This window comes from Talpa occidentalis, unplaced genomic scaffold, assembly GCF_014898055.3.
Source record: "Talpa occidentalis isolate TD23 unplaced genomic scaffold, MPIMG_talOcc4v2.1 talOcc4.9, whole genome shotgun sequence".
In the NCBI taxonomy this organism is placed as follows: Eukaryota; Metazoa; Chordata; class Mammalia; order Eulipotyphla; family Talpidae; genus Talpa; species Talpa occidentalis.
In genome coordinates, this window is record NW_023605305.1 from 100,498,334 (window position 1) to 100,518,578 (window position 20,245).

General features: G+C 37.7%; 1 protein-coding gene across 1 annotated transcript in view; it reads left to right on the top strand.

Annotated features, from left to right (window-relative positions):
- MFSD14A (major facilitator superfamily domain containing 14A) overlaps positions 1-20,245 on the top strand; it is a 40,881-nt gene that overhangs the window by 19,272 nt on the left and 1,364 nt on the right. The window contains exons 3-11 of the mRNA XM_037499446.2: positions 850-912; positions 2,139-2,266; positions 5,188-5,302; positions 8,613-8,831; positions 9,108-9,221; positions 9,933-10,004; positions 15,879-15,991; positions 16,977-17,074; positions 18,786-18,949. Of these exons, the coding sequence (XP_037355343.1) occupies positions 850-912; positions 2,139-2,266; positions 5,188-5,302; positions 8,613-8,831; positions 9,108-9,221; positions 9,933-10,004; positions 15,879-15,991; positions 16,977-17,074; positions 18,786-18,949 (1,086 nt within the window). The remainder of the gene's footprint in view (positions 1-849; positions 913-2,138; positions 2,267-5,187; positions 5,303-8,612; positions 8,832-9,107; positions 9,222-9,932; positions 10,005-15,878; positions 15,992-16,976; positions 17,075-18,785; positions 18,950-20,245) is intronic.

The following is a 20,245-nucleotide window of genomic DNA, read 5'->3' on the forward strand; positions in this document are numbered from 1 at the left end:
TGCCATTCTGTTGTTTTTATTGAGACACTTTACAATATGAAGGAACAAGCATTGGTTTTTATGTCCAGTAAGAACTCCTCTGCTCATTTGTGAAGTGGTAATATTATCTAATTCGTAATATTGTTAATATTAAATAAAAGAGTATATAAAGTCTGTGACACAAGTTGTAAAAATGGTGCTCCTGGTTTTTATTTCTTCACTTACCTTTCTGTCTGTCTGCTGTTCAACTAGTGTGTTCCCGATGGTTTATTTATTGCCTGGTAAAAATAACTCATACAAATTGATGGTTTGAGACCAGAGCTTGAAAAACATAGAAAAACTTGTTTATGCATTTTCATAGGTGGAGTGTTTTTTTTTGTTTTCTCTTTATGGAATCTTTCTAGAGCTGTGTTTTGACAATTAAAATTTCTCTTTTCCCTCAGACTCCTATCGTAGATAACATATACCTGTCTGTAAAGGAGTTAAACGTCATTTATATGTGGGAAACAGGATAGCATAGTGATTAAAAGCTTGGACTTCAAAAGCCTGACTTCCCGTGTCAATTTCAGTTTTGCCATTTACTGTTGTATAACCTTAGACAAGACGTTTGACCTCTAATAGGGTTATTATAAGGAATTAAAGGAAGTAATATATGTAAAGTGCCCAATTTAGTGCTTTTTGACATAGTAAATGCCATATAAATGTTTAGTCTTATTAGCATTTACTTGTACATAGTGTCGTACAAGTCTGACAATTTATGAGACAAAATTAGATTGTATCATCTGAAAGGATGTTTAAAATGTAAATGTAGATGTTTTATTAAGATTAAAATGTGACATCATTTATTTTTATTTTGTTTTCATTCTTTAGGTATTACATGAAACCTTCCCTAAACATACATTTCTGATGAATGGCCTGATTCAAGGAGTTAAGGTAGGATCGGATCAATTGTTATGTTACATACATATACTCATGTATACTTACATGCACACACACTTATGTATGTAAAATTCTGCCAGTATACTAAGTTAATTGATTAATCCATTAAGTGTTAATTTTAAACAATAAGCTACATCATAATAGACTTCCTCTATGTTTTATGTACTTTTAGTCCAGAGATCTGAGTAGTTTTTGTAAACTAACAAGTACAGATCAAAGAGAGAACTATTTAAAGATGCATTAAAAAGCTATGGCAGGGCCTCCCCGGTGGCGCAGCGGTTGAGCGCTGGGTTGTGAAGCTGCCTGCAGCCCCTGCAGTGCCGGTTCAATCCCCGGCTGCTCCGCGGCCACCGGAGGAGAGTCCCACTTGGCGCGCAGACCTCTTCTGCCCCCGCGGCTCCCCTCAGCAGTGTACTGTGTATGGTCCTTCTGCCTGCTCTGCTCCCCGCTCTGGCTCTGGTGAATTCTCTCACCCTCCCACGCTTCTGACTGTACCCAGTGCTTGTATAAATAAATAAAAATAAAATCTTTAAATATATATATATATATATATAATTTTAAAAAAAAAAAACCTATGGCAGGGCCTCCCCTGGTGGCGCAGCAGTTGAGCGCTGGGCTGTGAAGCTGCCTGCAGCCTCTGCAGCGCCGGTTCAATTCCCAGCCACCGGCGAGGGTCCCACATGGCGTGCAGACCTCTCCTGTTGCACCCACTGCTCCCCTCAGCAGTGTATTTCATCATTCTGCTGGTTCTGTTCCCCGCTCTGGCTCTGGTGAATCCTCTCACCCTCTTGCGCTTCTGACTGTACCCAGTGCTTGTATAAATAAATAAATAAATAAATAAATCTTTAAAAAAAAAAAAAAGGCTATGGCAGTACAGTAAAGTCTTGATTATTCTCTATATTCCTTATTTTTTATTTCATTTGACCAACAGGTTTTGTTAATAAATATAAAAACATAATGAACATGTGGTATTCCTTCTAGACTTGCTTAGTTGAAGTTATCGTGGTTGAGTTCATATTTAATGTGCAACTAGATCCCTGCAGATAATCTAGACAATATTGAGAAATTGTATGTAAATTGTATATAAACAAGAAATAAGTTGTTTTAAAGTTTGTTGATATATTTAATTTAGAAATAAACTAGTTTAAAATTCTGTGGTATGGAAATGATTCACTTTTGGCTCTTTAAATATATATAGTATTCATTTTTTCTCTTTTTAGGGTTTGTTGTCATTCCTCAGTGCCCCACTTATTGGTGCTCTTTCTGATGTTTGGGGCCGAAAATCCTTCTTGCTGCTAACAGTATTTTTCACATGTGCCCCAATTCCTTTAATGAAGATCAGCCCATGGTATGTGCATATTCATATTATGGCAGCTAACTATATCTTTCATTATTCCCTGAATGTTCCCTTCAATTTTTTTTGCCATCCTGTTTGGAGGCTTTAATTTTATTCTTCTAATACATTTATTTTTTGACACAGATACGTGAACCCTTGAAAATTTATCAGTTAATAGTTAATGTAGGTTTTAAAACTAGATGCTCTTTATAGGAAACAGGGATTACTGACCTGCCTGCTTTTGGATTTCACAGGTCACATTTCAAAACAATATTTTGGAGACTGCATATAGGGTTGCAAATTTCTTATTTTAAGTAGAGTGTTAAACATAGCAGGAATTTAGAAAACCTAAATAAGGGACCAGGAAAAAGACTAATTAATGCAAAGTAAAAATCAACATCAACAAGCAACTATAAACCAGAGACACACTACGGTGGGAGGGGGGCTGGGGCATGGGGAGAGGATTAGGGTCAAAATAAGGGGGGGTCCAATTGTATGGGGAATATAACCAAAATGAAAATGTATACATTGTGCAAAAATGAAAAATGATGTAAGAATTATATAAAATAAAATATTAAAAAATAAACTAATAACACAATATAAAAAAAAAGTAGAGTGTTAAAAATATAAAGTTTATCATTATTATCTGTGTTGATTAGGAATAGGTTTTATTATGTATGTCAGTAAAGCCCAAAACAACAGTTGCTTAAAATCTATAAAACTTTTATTTCTCTCTCCATATGAAAGAAATCTGGAGTTCAGTGGTTTAGAGCTGACAGTAGTTCTGGTAGATCCAGAAAACCATATTTTTTCTCTTTGTGTTCTGCAATCCTCCATTATCACTTCACTGTCCAAGATGGCTGCTTAAGCGTGAGCTCATGTTACACTTCAGCCAGCAAGTTAGGAAGAGTGGCAAGAGTGGCTAAGAATTGCATATTGCTTTACTTTAAGAAAACTACAGATTTCCCACCCTCCTCAGATTTCAGGCATATGCTGTTCCTAATTACAAGAGACTAGACTCATAGATACCATAATAAAAACCAGCTTCTTCCACTGAGGAGGAAGGGAAGGGAAGCTCACAAAGAGAATGATTTTCCCAAATAATTAGGGCCCACTTTAGGTGTAGGTTTATTAATTATCTGACTTTGTTCTACTTTACTCAGGATTAATTTTATTAATTGTTTATCAAAGATGAGCTCTATTTCCATTATGTATTTAGAAAGGCCAAAGGTATATATGATCTAGGCTCTTCTCTATAGGTTAGATACAATCAAACACTAAACCCTTGGGAATGCTAACAATGCAAATGAAAACGTGACCAGACAAATCCAGGGAATAAATGAAGAATTTGCTGTGGAAAGCGGTGAGTGTTGGAAAAGCTTTAGTAAGTAATAAAGTGCCAATGGAATGATATTTTGAAAACTGATTATTATAGATGTGATTTTAAAAACTAAACATCAGTATTACAATAGAAACTTTCTCATTCCCAGCCAGCCAGATGTTTTGGAATCATGTGTAGCAAAATGTAGATTCATTTACTCTTTATGGTAACTATTCTTAATTCTATTTATGAACATTGCTCTGCAGCTATCTACTATGTGAAGACTGTTTTGTGAAAATTGAGTTTGTTTTGCCAACATTTGAAGAGCTAAAGATAACGTGAAAAACACCTAGATTCTAATATATAAGCTATACTAAACACAGAGTAACTTCTTTCTCAGTTTTATTTATTGAACTTTATTTTTTGTGTATTACTGTGGTAGGAAATTGTAATGGATGAATTATAATAGACTTTAGTGTGTTGCTGTTTTCAGTAGAAACAACAATAAAGCTACTTGACAGTTCAGCAATTGGGTAAAAGATTAATGTGAATGTTATTAAACTTTAAGTATTTCTGCATAAAATGGCCAACAGATATAGGAAAAAATGTTCAGCATTACTTGTAAGCAGGGAAATGCAAATCAAAATTACAGTAAGATACCATCTTACACCAGTGAGAATGGCACATATTTAAAAAAACTGGCAACAAATGTTGGCGAGGATGTGGAGAACAAGGAACTCTCCTGCACTGCTGGTGGGAGTGCAAACTGGTCCAACCACTATGGAAAGCTGTGTGGAGATTCCTCAACCTGCTAAAGATGGAGCTTCCATATGATCCAGCAATTCCACTCCTAGGTATCTACCCAAAGAACACGCAAACATTAATTCAAAAGGGCACCTGCACCCCTATGTTTATAGTAGCACTATTTATAAGAGCTAAGCTATGGAAACAACCCAAATGCCCAAAAATAGATGACTGGATCAAGAAGATGTGGTATATATACACAATGGAATATTACTCAGCAATCAAAAAAGATAAACTCATGCAATTTGCAGCAACATGGATGGAGCTGGAAGGGATCATGCTCAGCGAAATTAGCCAAAAAGAAAAATACCGGATGGTCTCTCTCATAGCAGGAATTTAGAAAAACCTAAATAAGGGACCAGGAAAAAGACTAATTATAATAAAGTGAACATCAAAATCAACAAGCAACTATAAACCAGAGACACACTACAGGGTAGGGAAGAGGGAATAGGATCAAAACAAGGGGGGTGGGAATTGTATGGGGACTATAACCAAGATGAAAATGCATACATTGTACAAAAATGAAAAATGATGTAAAAAAATGTATAAAATAAAATTAAAAATATATATAAAAAATAAAAATATGTTAAAAATATAAAAAATATTTAAAATAAAATAAAAATATATAAAAATATATAAGAAAATAGTTCTGCATAGTAGCTGAACTGCTATCAGGGCCACTTCTAGCCCTGTTTTCATAATTTCTGTGTGTTAGTAAGCTGTTGACTGGAATTGGCTATTTTGCTGATTCACTTTTAAAAATCAAGTTAATATTCTATTTCCTGTCTTTTTTTTTTTTCAATCCTAGGTGGTACTTTGCTGTTATCTCTGTTTCTGGGGTTTTTGCAGTGACTTTCTCGGTGGTATTTGCATATGTAGCAGACATAACCCAAGAACATGAAAGAAGTATGGCTTATGGACTGGTACGTGTGTATCCTATGCTTTTGTATCTATTGAGAAATACTTTTTTAAATGACCACATATTACAAGGAGTATAAGTGCTTTCATTGTAAGATTTATTTTTGCATAAAATACATTGCATAGTAAAATCATCCATTAGACTACATTAAACATTTTGCAGTACAAAGCCATGAAAGTTTTCATATTTTCATTAATTATTTACTAGTCACAGATACCAGATTCGAAATTATGGTAGATTATTTTCACTTTATAGAAATTCTTTTTAATAGAATACTAAAACTAAGGATTTATTTCATATGTTATGGGTTAAAAAGTACTAATATTTAAATAACTGAAATATAATAAAATGACATCTAGCTCAGGGATTAGTAAACCTTTTCTGTGACTTGGTGACCCACATACTGTCTCCTTCATATTCTTTTGCTTGTGCTTGTATGTGTGTGTTTATGTCTCTGAAAATATAAGAACCTTTTTTAGTTAGATTGGCCAGTAGGCAGTTGTTTGCTAAGCACTGTTTTGGCAAACTAAATACTTAAGGATATTATAGTTGTTTATCAAATCTAAGAATTAAATAGTTAATATATACACAGTGTAGTGAGAGTTTATCAGATTGCCAGAAGTAATACAGTAATGAGTTTCAACAAATAAGGACAAGCATCTTTTGATAAGTAAGTACAGTGTTGTGTCACACTGAATCTTAGTGCTATAAGAGACTCATCTTTGCTTCTGAGGACACTATTAAACAAACATGGAATTAAGAGGTTTTGGGGAAAAACACCTGTAGAGAGAAACTTATAAAAAGAACTACTGATTTTTCAGTTGTAACTTAGAATAATAAGTTGATGATAGCCAGGATTTTTAAAAAAAACAGTTTTATTGAGATAATTTACACCCAGAAAATCCATCCATTTTCTGTGTATTATTCAGTGAATTTTAGTTAATTTATATAGTTATACAACCATGACCACAATCCATGTTTTTGTAACTTAGTAATTTCATCATAACCAAAGTTTGAAGTTGATAATTTTCAATTTGGAGGCTGTATGTATTTAGGGCGTATCCTAGCAAATAACAACTTAAATCTTCTAGAAATAATATGGATGCAGATAAATGGAGGGAGAAAGTGATCTTTTGGATCCTCTCTCTGTCTGTCCAGAGAGAAATGACTCTCTGGTGGGGAGAGTGCAAGAGAAAAGATACGGCATGAAATGCCTATGCTCAGATGGACATTTGCTCGTTGCCTTCAGCAGGTGAATCCCCTCTATAGACCTCACTGGCCCTCACAGTGAGAATCGTCGCCCCTTTCCCAGTCAAGTGCCAGAGCTGTGCTTATGCCCAAGTTCCCTTGAGGTCACAGCCCATTACATTTAATTGCTGGGGGTTGCCGTAACAAGATAACACTGCAATCCTATTTTAGAATGTTCTTTCAGTCATTCCCAAAAGTTTCCTCATGTCCACTTCACCTCTGACATCAGACAGGTTCCATACTACTATCACTATAGTTTTGCTTTAAATGAAATAATGTTCACACACTTACCAATAGTTACTCCTTTTTATTATTATGTAGTATTTTATTATTTGGAATATAAAGTGTGTGTTTCTTATAAGACCATCCACCAGCAAAAAAGATGTTCATAACTCCCTAGATTGAGGTACTAGTTTTGTGGGGGTGGTCTGGAACTGAACGCAAAATAGATCTAATGTGTACTTGTACTGTATTTTGTTTATCCATTCTAACAGTTAATGGACATTTGAGTTGATCGCTAAATTTTAGTGAAATTTTATGTACTTGCCAAATAAGTGAGCTTTAGAACTTCGAATTGCTTGTCTTGAACAGCTATTAATAAAGAGCTAAAAAAAAAAAAAAAAGCACTTCTTTTAGAAAGTTTTAAAGCATAAATAAACTCCTATTTTTATGTATATGTTTGCTTTTTTGGTTTATGTTTTAATGAAGGACCATTATTTTACATCCTGGTTAACTTTTTCATAATATAGGATTTCTTCCGTCAGGTGTGGTCACAATAGTTCATTGTGCCCGCACCCCTACCATGCTTCTCCTCCCTCCCCTTCTCCCTAATAAACTTCTAAATAATTAGAAAAAATAAATGACAAAAAATAAAAATAAACACTCTTGTGAAGAAATCTTTCATCCAAAATTTAAAAACACTGTGTAGAAAAAGAATAAAGCAGTTAGGGAGCAGAAGCTTGTACATGTCTGTAACATTAATTTCTAGTTCTCCTTGAAGAGTGTGGTCCCCATCAGGTGTTATCTGCTGCCACAGGTACTACTAATTTGCAGGCCATCTTGTCTAGTAAACTAGTTATGTGTGGGAGTAATAATTTTTGTCTACCTGTATCCTCTCTGTTTTAGCTGCATCTTCACCAGACTTGTATGCATTTCCTCAGAGTTTTAGAGAGACATGGTTAAAGATGTGCTCAATGCACATCTCATTCTTCCCAACTCTGCTTGCCACTATTACTGATGATAAGCTAGACCTCAAAGTCTTTGAAGTTTTATTGCAGTTAGCCTAAAATATATATCAAGGTGAATATTCATGTAATTTTAACATTGGGGAACAAAAATCACAGCGACATTAGGTGTCCTTAAAGTATTGTTTTTAGACTTGTTTCAAGGAGCACTGAGGTTGTGTGGAGGTGCTCAGGGACTAGTGTGACCCAGTCAGGGAGGGGGCTTTGCACAGTGCTCCAGACTCCTAACCTGTCAACTAACAATTTTTTGTTTGTTATTAATCTGTTTGACTTATGAATTCATCAGTAGGATTTATTTGACCAAAGGGCTCCAAGGCTTAAAAGAAAGTTTGAAACCACTATCTTAGAAGCTTTTTACACATTTTTAAGTTAAGAATCTAATTCTTTCGCTGGAAAAGAAGAGAATATAAGAAAAATGGCACGGAAGGATGGGGGGGAAAGGGAGGCGCAGCAGGAGGACCGGTAACATAAATGAGTTATGGTGGGACTCCCTGATGGCACAAGGGGTTAAAGCACCGCACCATGAAGCAATCTGCAGCCTCGGCAGCATGAGTTTGATCCCTGGCAGGCCAGGGAGCAACCCACATGGCGTTGCTGTCTCACCCCTGCTGCTCCCCTCAGCAGTGTATTTCAGTCAATCTGCCTGTTCTCTTCCCACTCTATCTCTGGTGAATCCTCTCACCCCTCCCCACCCCACATCTCTGGCCTGTACCCCAGCTCTTGTATGCATAAATAAATAAATCTTAAAAAAAGTTATGGTGATGGCAAAAAAGAGTTCTCAGAGTGGCTAATCTTCTTCCTATCAATTGTGATTTGCTGCAGGTTTCAGCAACATTTGCTGCAAGTTTAGTAACTAGCCCTGCAATTGGAGCTTACCTTGGACGAGTGTATGGGGACAGTTTAGTGGTGGTCCTGGCTACAGCCATAGCTTTGCTCGATATTTGTTTTATCCTTGTTGCTGTGCCAGAGTCATTGCCTGAGAAGATGCGGCCAGCATCTTGGGGAGCTCCCATTTCTTGGGAACAGGCTGACCCTTTTGCGGTAAGTTAATACTTTTTTTCCTTCTCTTTGGCAAAAACTGAATGCATTATTCATTGCAGCATTAATATTTTGTTGTAGAAATTTCTTTGGGGAAAACATCTTGATGGATTAAAAATTTTTGAAATACTTTTCAGAATAGCTTGGGGCGGATAAAATAAACTTAAAATAGAAGAAAACTGGGTGTCTGTGTACTGCCAAAAGACATTGTTGCATGTTCTTAAGAATCGTTCTGTCTTTTGATATAAAAACCTTATTTCAGTTTTTTTCTTGTTCTAGTCCTTAAAAAAAGTGGGCCAAGATTCCATAGTGCTGCTAATCTGCATTACGGTGTTTCTCTCCTACCTACCGGAAGCAGGCCAATATTCCAGCTTTTTTTTATACCTCAGACAGGTAAAATCCTGGAATTTCTCTTCTTGTATAGTGCCATAATAACAAAAATGTTAATCTCGAGAGAGCTAGAATAGCAGAGACATTGAAAAATCACTACCATTTTGTAAGTAACAGCTCACTGGAATTAACTTTCTGTCTAGTATGGCTGATGGTCCTTAGACATTTCTATAAAACTTTTGACTTAGACAAAGAAGTGCAATTTTTTCCACCAAAGTGTGTAGTTTGAGTTTATGTTGCTTATAAAGGTAGTGGGATGCTTTAATCCATTCACCTGTTCTACACAGTTTCTTTGTGATGTAGAGCACATATTAGTAAATCAGCCAGCCAAATCAAGGGTGTTAGTTTTTTTCTCTCTGACACTAACCGTACCAGGCCAAGGTCAAGCTTTTAGCAATACTTGTAAAAAGCACGAAACAATGTAGTATGTAAAATGAACTCAAAGTGCATGATAGCTATCTCCAATTTAGTAAATCTATAAACTAAGGGCTTTAGATTTACCTAAATCAAGTAGATGGTGTTTTTAGCACATTAACACTCGTTATAATTTTTAGTTCCCAATGAAAGCTAGATTCTTCCTCTGAAGACTCCTTTTGTTATAAATGATTTGTGCTTTTTTTTTTTCTGACCCATTTAATATTACTGTACGGGTGGTTACATTAGTATGGTATTTGTTGTGCTTTATTAATGTTACTTTTTCTGGAAACCTTCTAGATAATGAAATTTTCACCAGAAAGTGTTGCAGCATTTATAGCAGTCCTTGGCATTCTTTCAATTATTGCTCAGGTGAGTTTCGTTTTTATGTTGGAGTGAATTATGTCATAGCGGATTGACCCTAGTTGGCCATTAGATGGGGCATTGAGTAATTCTCGATGGTATCTTGGTGGAGTTACCAGGGGCAGGAATCTGAGGATTGTAGTTTCGAAACTCAGTTTTCTTACATTGCTATTATTGATTAAACTTTTGGGATCAACACATTAAACAATATACGATGTATGAACCAGAAACACAGTTTATTGATTTATAGTAGGTTGTCGACCTGCATAAAGTTAGGAATTTTATATTCTGTTCTATTGATTAATCCATCAAAAAATATTTGTTAAATACCTGCAGTGTATCAGACACTGGAGATAGAACTTAACAAATTCCTACTGTTGTAAAATTTACATTCTTGTGAGATAGACAGAAAATTAACAAACATGTCATGTATCAGGTATAATAAGAACTACTAAAGGATTTGGGGATATCGAGAGAAAACTGGGGGCTTATCTGGGAAAGCTGGAGGAAACCCTTGCTAATATAAGGTGACATTTGAGCACAGACAACAGGAATGAGGAACAAGCCTCAGGAATATTTGGAGGAAGAGAATTCAAAGCAGTGAGAAAGAAATAGGAATCTAAGGAGAGAATGTATCAGGCATGTGTAAGAAATAGACAGAGGCCAGTATGCCTCTGGTGGAGTGGACAGGGAGAGTGTTAGGAAATGAAGTCCAAGATACGGAGAGGAATCAGATCATTCTGGGCCTGCAGGTCATGACAAGACTTGACAGGAAGGATAGCAGCCATTGGAGGATTTTGAGCAGAGGAATGACATGAAAGTATGTATCTTGGAAACCCAGTTGGTAACCCATTGTTAATCAGCAAAGGAATTTGAATTTTCTGAGGAGAGCTCGCATTCTGACCTCTATACGATCTCTTTTTCCACAGTAAATTGTTTCCCAGTTCCTGGAATTTTATTTTTTTTTTTTTTTTTTTTTAGTCAAGGCCTTTCTCCTTCCCATTATAAGCTCCTTAACTCTGTTTTTCCTTGGTGCTACCAATGACCTACTCTGACACTCCTCCACCTTAGATCCAGTCTATTAGGTCTATTAGATCCAGTCTATTATACAGCTTTCTTGTTTTAGTCTTCTTTTAAGAAAGTGGAAGCTTGAGTCTGTTGAGTTGGTCATCTTGAATGTTTTACCATGTCGTAGGTAGAATTTCTCCTGCAGATTTTATCACTTACGAATTTTTGGTAGGGTTTTTGTTTTTTTTTTTTAAGATTTATTTATTCATTTATTTATGATAGAAGACCTGGGGTCCAGGCCAGAGGTGAAAGGTGACAGGATTCATCAGAGACAGAGCAGGGAGCAGAACAGGTGGATTGACTGCAATACACTGCTGAGGGGAGCAGTGGGGAGCTGCGCCATGTGAATCAGCTCCCTGGCCAGGGATTGAACTCAGGCTGCAGCAGTAATAGTGCTTAGACTTAACCCCTACACCACCAGGGAGGCTTTGAATTTTTGGTAGGTTTAATGATTTAAATTCTACAATATACTTGCCCTATAGCCCCCGGTACATAACTATTCATTAAGTATTACTAATAATTCTGATTTTGGTGTTATCCTGAAATCCTTGCTCTGGGTTCTTTTAATACATTTAAAGACTACTTGAGTGATGAGTTAAAGGTGATTTAGAGGAAACTTTCCCTCTGTTCAGCAGACATAATGTCTGTCACAAGGCAGACAAGGTGAAAGACAGTCCCCTAGTGTTCAGAACCTGGAAGGGCAGACATGTGAATTCAGGAGGGGGCCTGGTTGGGTGTGTGGAAAAGAGCCCTGTGGCAGCGAGTCCTGAGGGCAGAGCAGCCCCAATCCAGCCTAGAGTGACGGTACAGGGAATACAGTACTTGCAGGACCATTTGGCTTTGGGAGGCAACATGGAAACATGGCTTTTGAAATGAAAAATCACCTTTTAAAAAAATGAGGAAACTAATTGGAGATTAAAAATAGTTGAGGGGCCTCCCTGGTGGCGCAGCGGGTTGAGCACAGTGCTGTGAAGGTGTCCACAGCCTCTGCAGCATGGGTTCGATTCCCAGCATGGGTTCGATTCCCAGCTGGCTAGGGAGATTCCCATATGGTGCAGCAGACCTCTCCTGTTTTTCTCGCTAGTCCCCTCAGCAGTGCTTTTGGTCCGTCTGCCTGTTCTGCTCCACACCTTGTCTCTGGAGAACCATCTCACCCTCCTGTGCCTCTGACCTATACCCCAGTTCTTGTATAAAAATAAATCTTTAAAAAAAAAAAGAAAAAAAAAATAGTTGACTAGCAGTATACAGCCTCCATAAATGCTGATAATTATGTTTGTATGTCCTGAATTACTAAAATACTCAGTATAAGAGAGTCCAAAAGGTAGAAAAACGAACTTACAGTCTGTTTATGTGAAGTGTACAATTGAAAATGACTTGTCCCCTATTGACCTCTCAGCCAGTGAAAGGCCAGTGTCTTTCCCCGTTCCAGCAGCACAAAGCTGCTTGTAACTCCCGATTCCTGCCTGCCTGTGCCTTTGTTCTTGCTGTCCTTCTTGCCTCCCTCCTCCACCCACCCTGAGTCTCCTCTCGCTGTGTTCCCATATTAATTCGGCATGTCTGTATCGTTTTATAGAATATACTATATTATATTTTACCTCTTTATTTCTGATTGATCTTGCCTCAGTAGGCCGTGAGTGCCCTTAGAAGCTCGGAATAGATTGTGTTCACGATTGTATCACCTTCTTAATCACTCTAGTACTTAGCCTTTTACCTGCAGCTCAACACACACAATATTAAAGGTCATTGATTTTTTTTCTATAGTGTTTTAAAACATTAAAAATTAGTAGTAAGCCTATAAAAATTGTGAGGTATGCTATATGAAAATAGGGATATGTAGCTTTTCTCCCAACATTTTAAAATCTGGTAATACTGGACAGACCTACCATCCAGGGGAAGCCAAGTAGCTGCTAAGCCCTTTGGGGCCTTTACTCTCTGGCTTACCATAGGTCCATCACTTCCTTGGCACCAGAAGGCATAATATGTAACATCTGCACTAAATGACTGTTTACATGACTGGCATGGGCATAGTTGTACGTAGTTCTCTCTTTCAGTGCTCTCAGCCCTCTGTGTGCTGGTAACTCAAATTTATACCTCTGCCAAATTTTTAACCTCTAGGCCAAACTCTGAACTTCCGTTTGATACACCTGCCAGGCATCTCTGACTATTCATGGCCCAAACTAAAATCTGCATCCCACCTCTCTAGTACTGCTCACCTCATTGCACCACCACTCTCTTGGTTGTGGGGCTAGAAAATTCAACAATATTCTTGATCCTTTTTCTCTTTCTACCCCACATCCAGTCCATCCAATGGTATCTCATCACTCTGTCTCCAAAATATATTCTGAATGGAGGTATTTTTACCATTTTCATTAGTAGCTTCATTATTACCCATCTTGGCCATGGCAGTAGTCTCCATCTAGTCTCTGCTTCCATGTTTGTTTTCCTTTAGCTGTTTATCATCTGGCAGAGTAATTTTTGTAAAGTTGGCAATTTGATTGTCGCTTTTGTTTAAAAATCACTTTCTCTTGCAACCAATATAAAAATCTAGACTTTGAATATAATCTCATTTCGTCTGTTCTCTTTGTTTTGACTCCACCCCAATCCGGGACTTATGCACTTGCTGTCATCCTACTCAGAGCCCTCTCTTCCTTGAGATACTCACATAATGGCTGCCTCATTGTCCTCTTTCAGCTGACACTCAGGTGCCACCTCCAAAAGTCCTCTCTGCTCATCCTGGTGGTGTACCACACCATTCTACTTTGTTTTCTTCAGAGCAGCTACAATCTGGAATTACCTTGTTAAATGAATGTGCTTAAGTTTGTCTTCTCTCCAGCAGGAGGTGATCTCTTTGCTGATTGGTACTTTGATCTGCTCACAGACCTCTAGACCTTAGACCTAAAGTTAGCAGTAGAACTTAGCAAACATTTGCTGACTGACCAAAGTTGATGTCAGTTGACTGTTTATTATCTGTGTCATCTTGGTTCACTCATTTAACTTTTGGGACTTAGTCCTCTCAGCTTCAAAATGAGTTGTACTAAATTAAGGGACGTCAGTTATTTTCCTGCCTTGTACACTGTATGTGTGAAGTAATTAAGTTTCATTGAGCTGAGAATATTGTGACATATTTAAAATCACACATACATTCCATAGATACTAACTTAAGACTTCTACTAGGTGTTGAGGAGGCACAAATGTAAAAAAAGGTCCCATCATCAGGGAGAAAAACAGTGTCTGCAGTTAGTGTCAGACATAACAGTTTTTGTTTTGTTTTGATTGTTTGCAACTTGATGGATGGTTTTGGCCAAACTTCTAGTATTCTGTAGTTGCTGAACACACACTTAAATGGTCTTACTGGGAGAGGGGAAAAGGAAAGGTTATTGCGAAATGCAGAATATGGCAAGCATGTCCATTTGCTTTTGGGGCGAAGAGGTGGTTACTGGGCTGAGAGTGCTCTCCTTAGGTAAGAATTTGAGCTCAGGTTTTTTAACACTCTGAAATCATAAGAGTAGTACATCCAAACCATCTTCTAATAGCTGGGTGATTGTGTAGGAAGGATTCTTCTCTCCACTGTACTTGGCTAGATAACAGGAAGTTGTTCTTTGCTAACTGCATACTTCTGAGTTAGTTCTTTTTTGGGCTGTGGTTGCTGAAGAATGTAATCTAGTAGGGTTCCAATTTCTTTTGAAACTCGATTTTTTGTCATTTAAGGGAAAATCTCAGAGAAGAATGTTTAGTCCTAGTTGTTTAAGAATTCTTAAAAGAATCATTTGCTTTCTACTGGCTTATGATTAAATCTGATTAAACTTAAATGATTATCTCAGTTTAAAAAACATTAAAACTTATAACTGATAATTGTTCATTTTGAACATTAATTAGTCATTAAATTTTGGTTTCCTGAATTTTCCTAGACTTAGTAGCTATATTGCATGTGGTATATTTAATACTTAATTAGAATTAGCAAAAAAAATTTTCCGTTGTCCCCATATCATTGCTGAATTTCTATTAACTTGAAAAGTAGCAAGAAAATACACGAACTCATATCATTTTTAAATAAATTCTTATTATATGCCAGACATGTGCTAATAATAAGCACTTTACTTAAATAATGCACATGATATTTTAAGGTATTATTATCACCTTTTTATAAGAGATAAAACTGAGTCTCAGAGTGAAGTAACCAGCCTCAGGGTCACACAGAACCAGGATTATGATCCAGAATATTTTTGCAAAGATTGTATCTTAGTCATTTTATTATATTCTCCCAATTCATACTTGTTAAATTGATTTACTGTTTGTGAAGGCATTAGCAGAGGTTAGTTTAGGTGAAGGATATATGAGTAAGTAATTGTTGTACTGGTTTAATTTTCTTTAGTAGGGTACTAAGCATTTGGATTAAGTTGGACCCATAAAGACATTTTTAAAGCTGCTATAGGGATCTCCAAAGCATTAGTTAGAAGTTTGACTGTTTTCAACTGCTGATGTAAGTGGCCTCAGGAGAAAAGTACCAGATGAAAAGTGCACATATTCTGAGTCTTCTAACTTTTTCCTTGAAACGGGTTCTGTGTCAGCAGAGGGACCTTTCATCACTTATATGACCTGGAGTAAAGTCTCCAATATATTCAGGACAGTTGAGACTAAAAAGCCAAAAGACAGTTGAGACTAACTGTCCTTTCATACTTTCACTTGAAGAAGTCATCAAATAACTTGTTTTCGTTTGGTTTTGTAAAGTGTAGATTGCAATCACCAAATACTTTTAGTTTTAGTTTTAAAAGTTTATTCTACTCTGATAAACCATTTGGTTTTTCTTTTTTCCAGACCATAGTCTTGAGTTTACTTATGAGATCAATTGGAAATAAGAACACCATTTTATTGGGTCTAGGATTTCAAATATTACAGCTGGCATGGTATGGCTTTGGTTCAGAGCCTTGGTAGGTATAAGTATTTTAATTTTATTAAAATTTTTGGGTTTTGCTCCCTTTTGTATTTTTTTCCAGCTTTGAGATATATTTGACAGAATTTTTGTTTTTTCTTATTTGCTTCTCAATTAGGACTGAGACACTAGGTTCTGAAAGTTAGCATTATTTATCTTTCTGGTTTTTCTGGTTAGAGAAAGTTGAGTAAAGCCAATGCTCACTACTGATGGCAAACCAGGAGTGAGAAAAGCCCACTGGTTTTGGTCCTGACTTCATACCAAGAGCCACCCTACTTTTCATGCCACTTCTGGTTTCTCTGACGGGGAAATGGTGATGCTGATGTCAGGCTGCCATCGAACACCTGCGTGCTTAGATGGCACAGGACTGAGCGCCTCTGTTCACATACTTGTTTCCTAAAACTCAGCACATCATCTCTGTTTTGGATATGAATAAATACCAAGTGCATGTTTTGATGGACATTTTGTTTTCTAGTCCAGCTTTTACAAAGAGGTACTCAACAATTTATCTAAAACATCAGGTCAGGAACATCCGAAGTTGAGATCGAATTAATATTTTCACACTGTATCACAAGTCTGTGGGAACCTTGCCGAAGACTTACCGGCTTCACATGTTTAGAAACACTTCATGTTTCTTTCTTTGCATTATACACTGTTCTTCACACACACACACCGCCACCCCCAGAAAGAAATAATACCCAACGTACTTTCCAGTTTGGGAAAGTAATTCTACACTAAAGTCCCGTATCATTCTTGTTTTTCTCCTTTGTGGGATAAACAGGGTTAGACTTTTAACTGACTTCTGCAGAATCACACAGGAAGGAAGAATAGAGCAAGTCAGTGTTTCCTTTTCCCTATATCACAGTCTTTTCACAGTAAAAAATGCTGATTTTAAGTATGTATTTTGACTCTGGCGGGTACAATGGAGAGTTTACCTACTGTTTTGTGGTTTTTTTTTTTTTTTTTGCCACTTTTGATTACAGGATGATGTGGGCTGCTGGCGCAGTAGCAGCCATGTCTAGCATTACCTTTCCAGCTGTCAGTGCACTTGTTTCACGAACTGCTGATGCTGATCAACAAGGTGAGCTGATAGGAATCAATGATGTTTAAACACAAAGCACATAACACTTTCCTAAGTATTGAAACATAAGTGTATCTCCAGGTAAAGAATTTTTAAATTATTATTTTTTAAAGAGTTATTTATTTATGCAAGAGCTGGGGTACAGACCAGAGGCGCGGGAGGGTGAGAGGATTCACCAGAGACAGAGCGGGGAGCAGAACAGGCAGACTGACCAAAATACACTGCTGAGGGGAGCAGCGGGCAAGACAGGAGAGGTCTGACACTCCATGTGGGAATCTCCCTGGCCGGCTGGGAATCAAACCTGCGCTGCAGAGGCTGCGGACAGCTTCACAGTGCTGCATTCAACGACTGCTGCGCCACCAGGGAGGCCCTAAATCATTATTGTAAAGAAGAAAAGTAGATTCTGGGGCCTCCCTGGTAGCCTAGGGCTTAAGTCTCAGAGCTGTCACTGCTAGGGCCTGAGTTCAATCCCTGGCCAGGGAGCTAACCCATACATGGTGCAGCAGACTCTCATGCCTCACCTGCTGTTCCCCATAGCTGTGTATTTCAGTAGATCTGCCTGTTCTGCTGCCCACTCTTTCTTTGGTGAATCCTCTCACACAGCTGTACTTCTGGCCCACACCCCAGATGGCTATGCAAAAATAAATAAAAAATACAAAATATTTTTAAGAAAGAAAAGCAGATTCTAGGGTGTTAGCCTTAGGTGGATGTATATATATATAGTAGTGTCTGTCACTGCATGTGTGGCACTAGGTGATCTTTTGCTAAAAAATCATTTAGCAGTGAAAGTTGGTTACCTTTTGGTCTACTAACCAATTAAAAGAGTTTGCTATGATGTCGGAGATACACTCAATCCTTCCAGTAAAATCTGGCTTTCAGTTATCTAAACACATGGCAGATGTTAGTGTCTTAAATTTTTGTGGTGGGACATTTACATAATGGAATGATAACAGATGAAGAGTAATTCCTTGAAAAAGATGTTTTATCTAGTTATAAGGAAATGTGGTGTTTCAAAAAAGAATGGCAATATCCACTTGGTGGATAAAGAAAGAAAAACCTTTGGCCAAAACCAGTTGCACTTTAAATTTGAGAGAAGATCCTGGAGATAAACAGAAGTCAAACTCTATAAAAAGGGTCTATATTTGACTAGATTTTTTTTTTTAAGATTTATTTTATTTATGCATACAAGAGCTTGAGTGTAGGCCAGAGGTGCGGGGTGGGGTAATGAGAGGATTCACCAGAGACAGAGTGGGAAGCAGAACGGGCAAATTGACTGAAAAAACACTGCTGAGGGGAGCAGTGGGTGAGAGGCCTGCTGCACCATGTGGGTCAGCTCTCTGGCTGGGAATTGAACTTGTGCTACAGTGGCTGCCAATTAGCTTCATAGTGCTGAGATTTAACCCCTCGTGCCACCAGGGAGGCCCCTGGCTAGGTGGTCTTAAGTAGCTGTTAAGTTGATGTTTTTAATAATTCTACTTGTGAACTCATACCTGATTTTCAGCCAGCTGACTTAAATGGAAGAAAAATGCTTCTACCTACCTATTTCTACATTAGCTGCCTGAGCTCACATTTGCAAACAGGTTATTACACTTTATCCAATTGCATCACAGTAATCACTAGTGTCTGATAAGTGATTTCATGTTTGTAGTGGTTCTAGTGTAGGAAAAAATGTAAGTGGTACTAAGTGGTCATTTGTTTATAAACAATTTAGGTGTCGTTCAAGGAATGATAACAGGAATTAGAGGATTGTGCAATGGTCTGGGACCAGCTCTTTATGGATTCATTTTCTACATATTCCATGTGGAACTTAAAGAACTGCCAATGACTGGTACAGACTTGGGAACAAACACAAGTCCTCAGCACCACTTTGAACAGGTAATTCTTCATTCACATCATAAAAGTACAGTTCATTTGGCTGGATTGGAAGACATTATTTTAGATTTAATAAAACACTTAAAAAACAAAGCCTAAGGGACTGTGTTTCATATACTTCTTTGTGAAGTTGGCTGTCATTACCTTTTTCCCCTTGAGAATTAAAATTTAAATGTTCTAGTTTGTCATATTATACCTTATGGCATAAGGAACCACCATCTGCTTGTACCACATCTTTCATCTGAGCCTTGTAATGTCTATATAAAGTCTGTTTTCTGTGTGATAGTCAGTTAGGTGCTGAGTAAACATCTTTGCTCACTTATTTGCCATACTTCCCTCCTATAACTGAAAACACTAATGGCAAAAAAAAAAAGTGATTGTAGCCAATACAAATAGCTCCTCAGTTCCCTTATCTGGTAAAATTCTACACTAATCCTCCAACCAGCCAAGACTACATTTAGATAAAAAAGAATAGGTTGTACACAAGTAGAACTGGCAGTGCAAGTTTTTGAAATGAATGTAATTTTGGACTCAAGCAGGGATTGTCTTATGGAACAATATCTTACTTTCAGTCACGAGAAAAGATAGTTCCCTTTTTAAACAAGGAAAATAGTCATTGATTCTGTTAGTGTAGTGAACGCTTATACCCCTTGATTGTACTTTTGAAATCCTCCTCTTGAACTATTATTAAGACTCAGAATGTGTTCAGGCTTTATGCTTAAGCGACTGTTGATGCTCAAGCTGTTTTTTTTTTTTTTTTTTTTTTTTAATAGAGGCATACTTTATTTATTTGTTAGCTGGTTTGTTTGTTTGTTTTGTTTATACATGCACTGGGTACAGTCAGAAGCGCGGGAGGGTGAGAGAATTCACCAGAGCCAGAGCGGGGAGCAGAGCAGGCAGAAGGACCGAAGTACACTGCTGAGGGGAGCAGCGGGCGGCAGGAGAGGTCTGCGCGCCATGTGGGACCCTCCTCCGGTGGCCGGGGAGCAGCCGGGGATCGAACCGGCGCCACAGAGGCCGCGGGCAGCTTCGCAACCCAGCGCTCAATCGCTGCGCCACCGGGGAGGCCCTCAAGCTGTTTTTAAAAATATCTTTTAGTTGGGTCAGTTACTACCTCATCGCTGTGTACTGGGTCTGCAGTGCCCTTGCCTCCTGAAAAGGGGGTACTTTTTCGCATTGGCCTTAATGAACTTCAGCTGCTTGTAATGCGGACCACTCAGTCACTGCTACAAGTTTAGCCGTTTCTCCGGGGAGCCAAGATGTGCGCGCAAAAGACCTGATTATTTTTTTCTTTCTCAG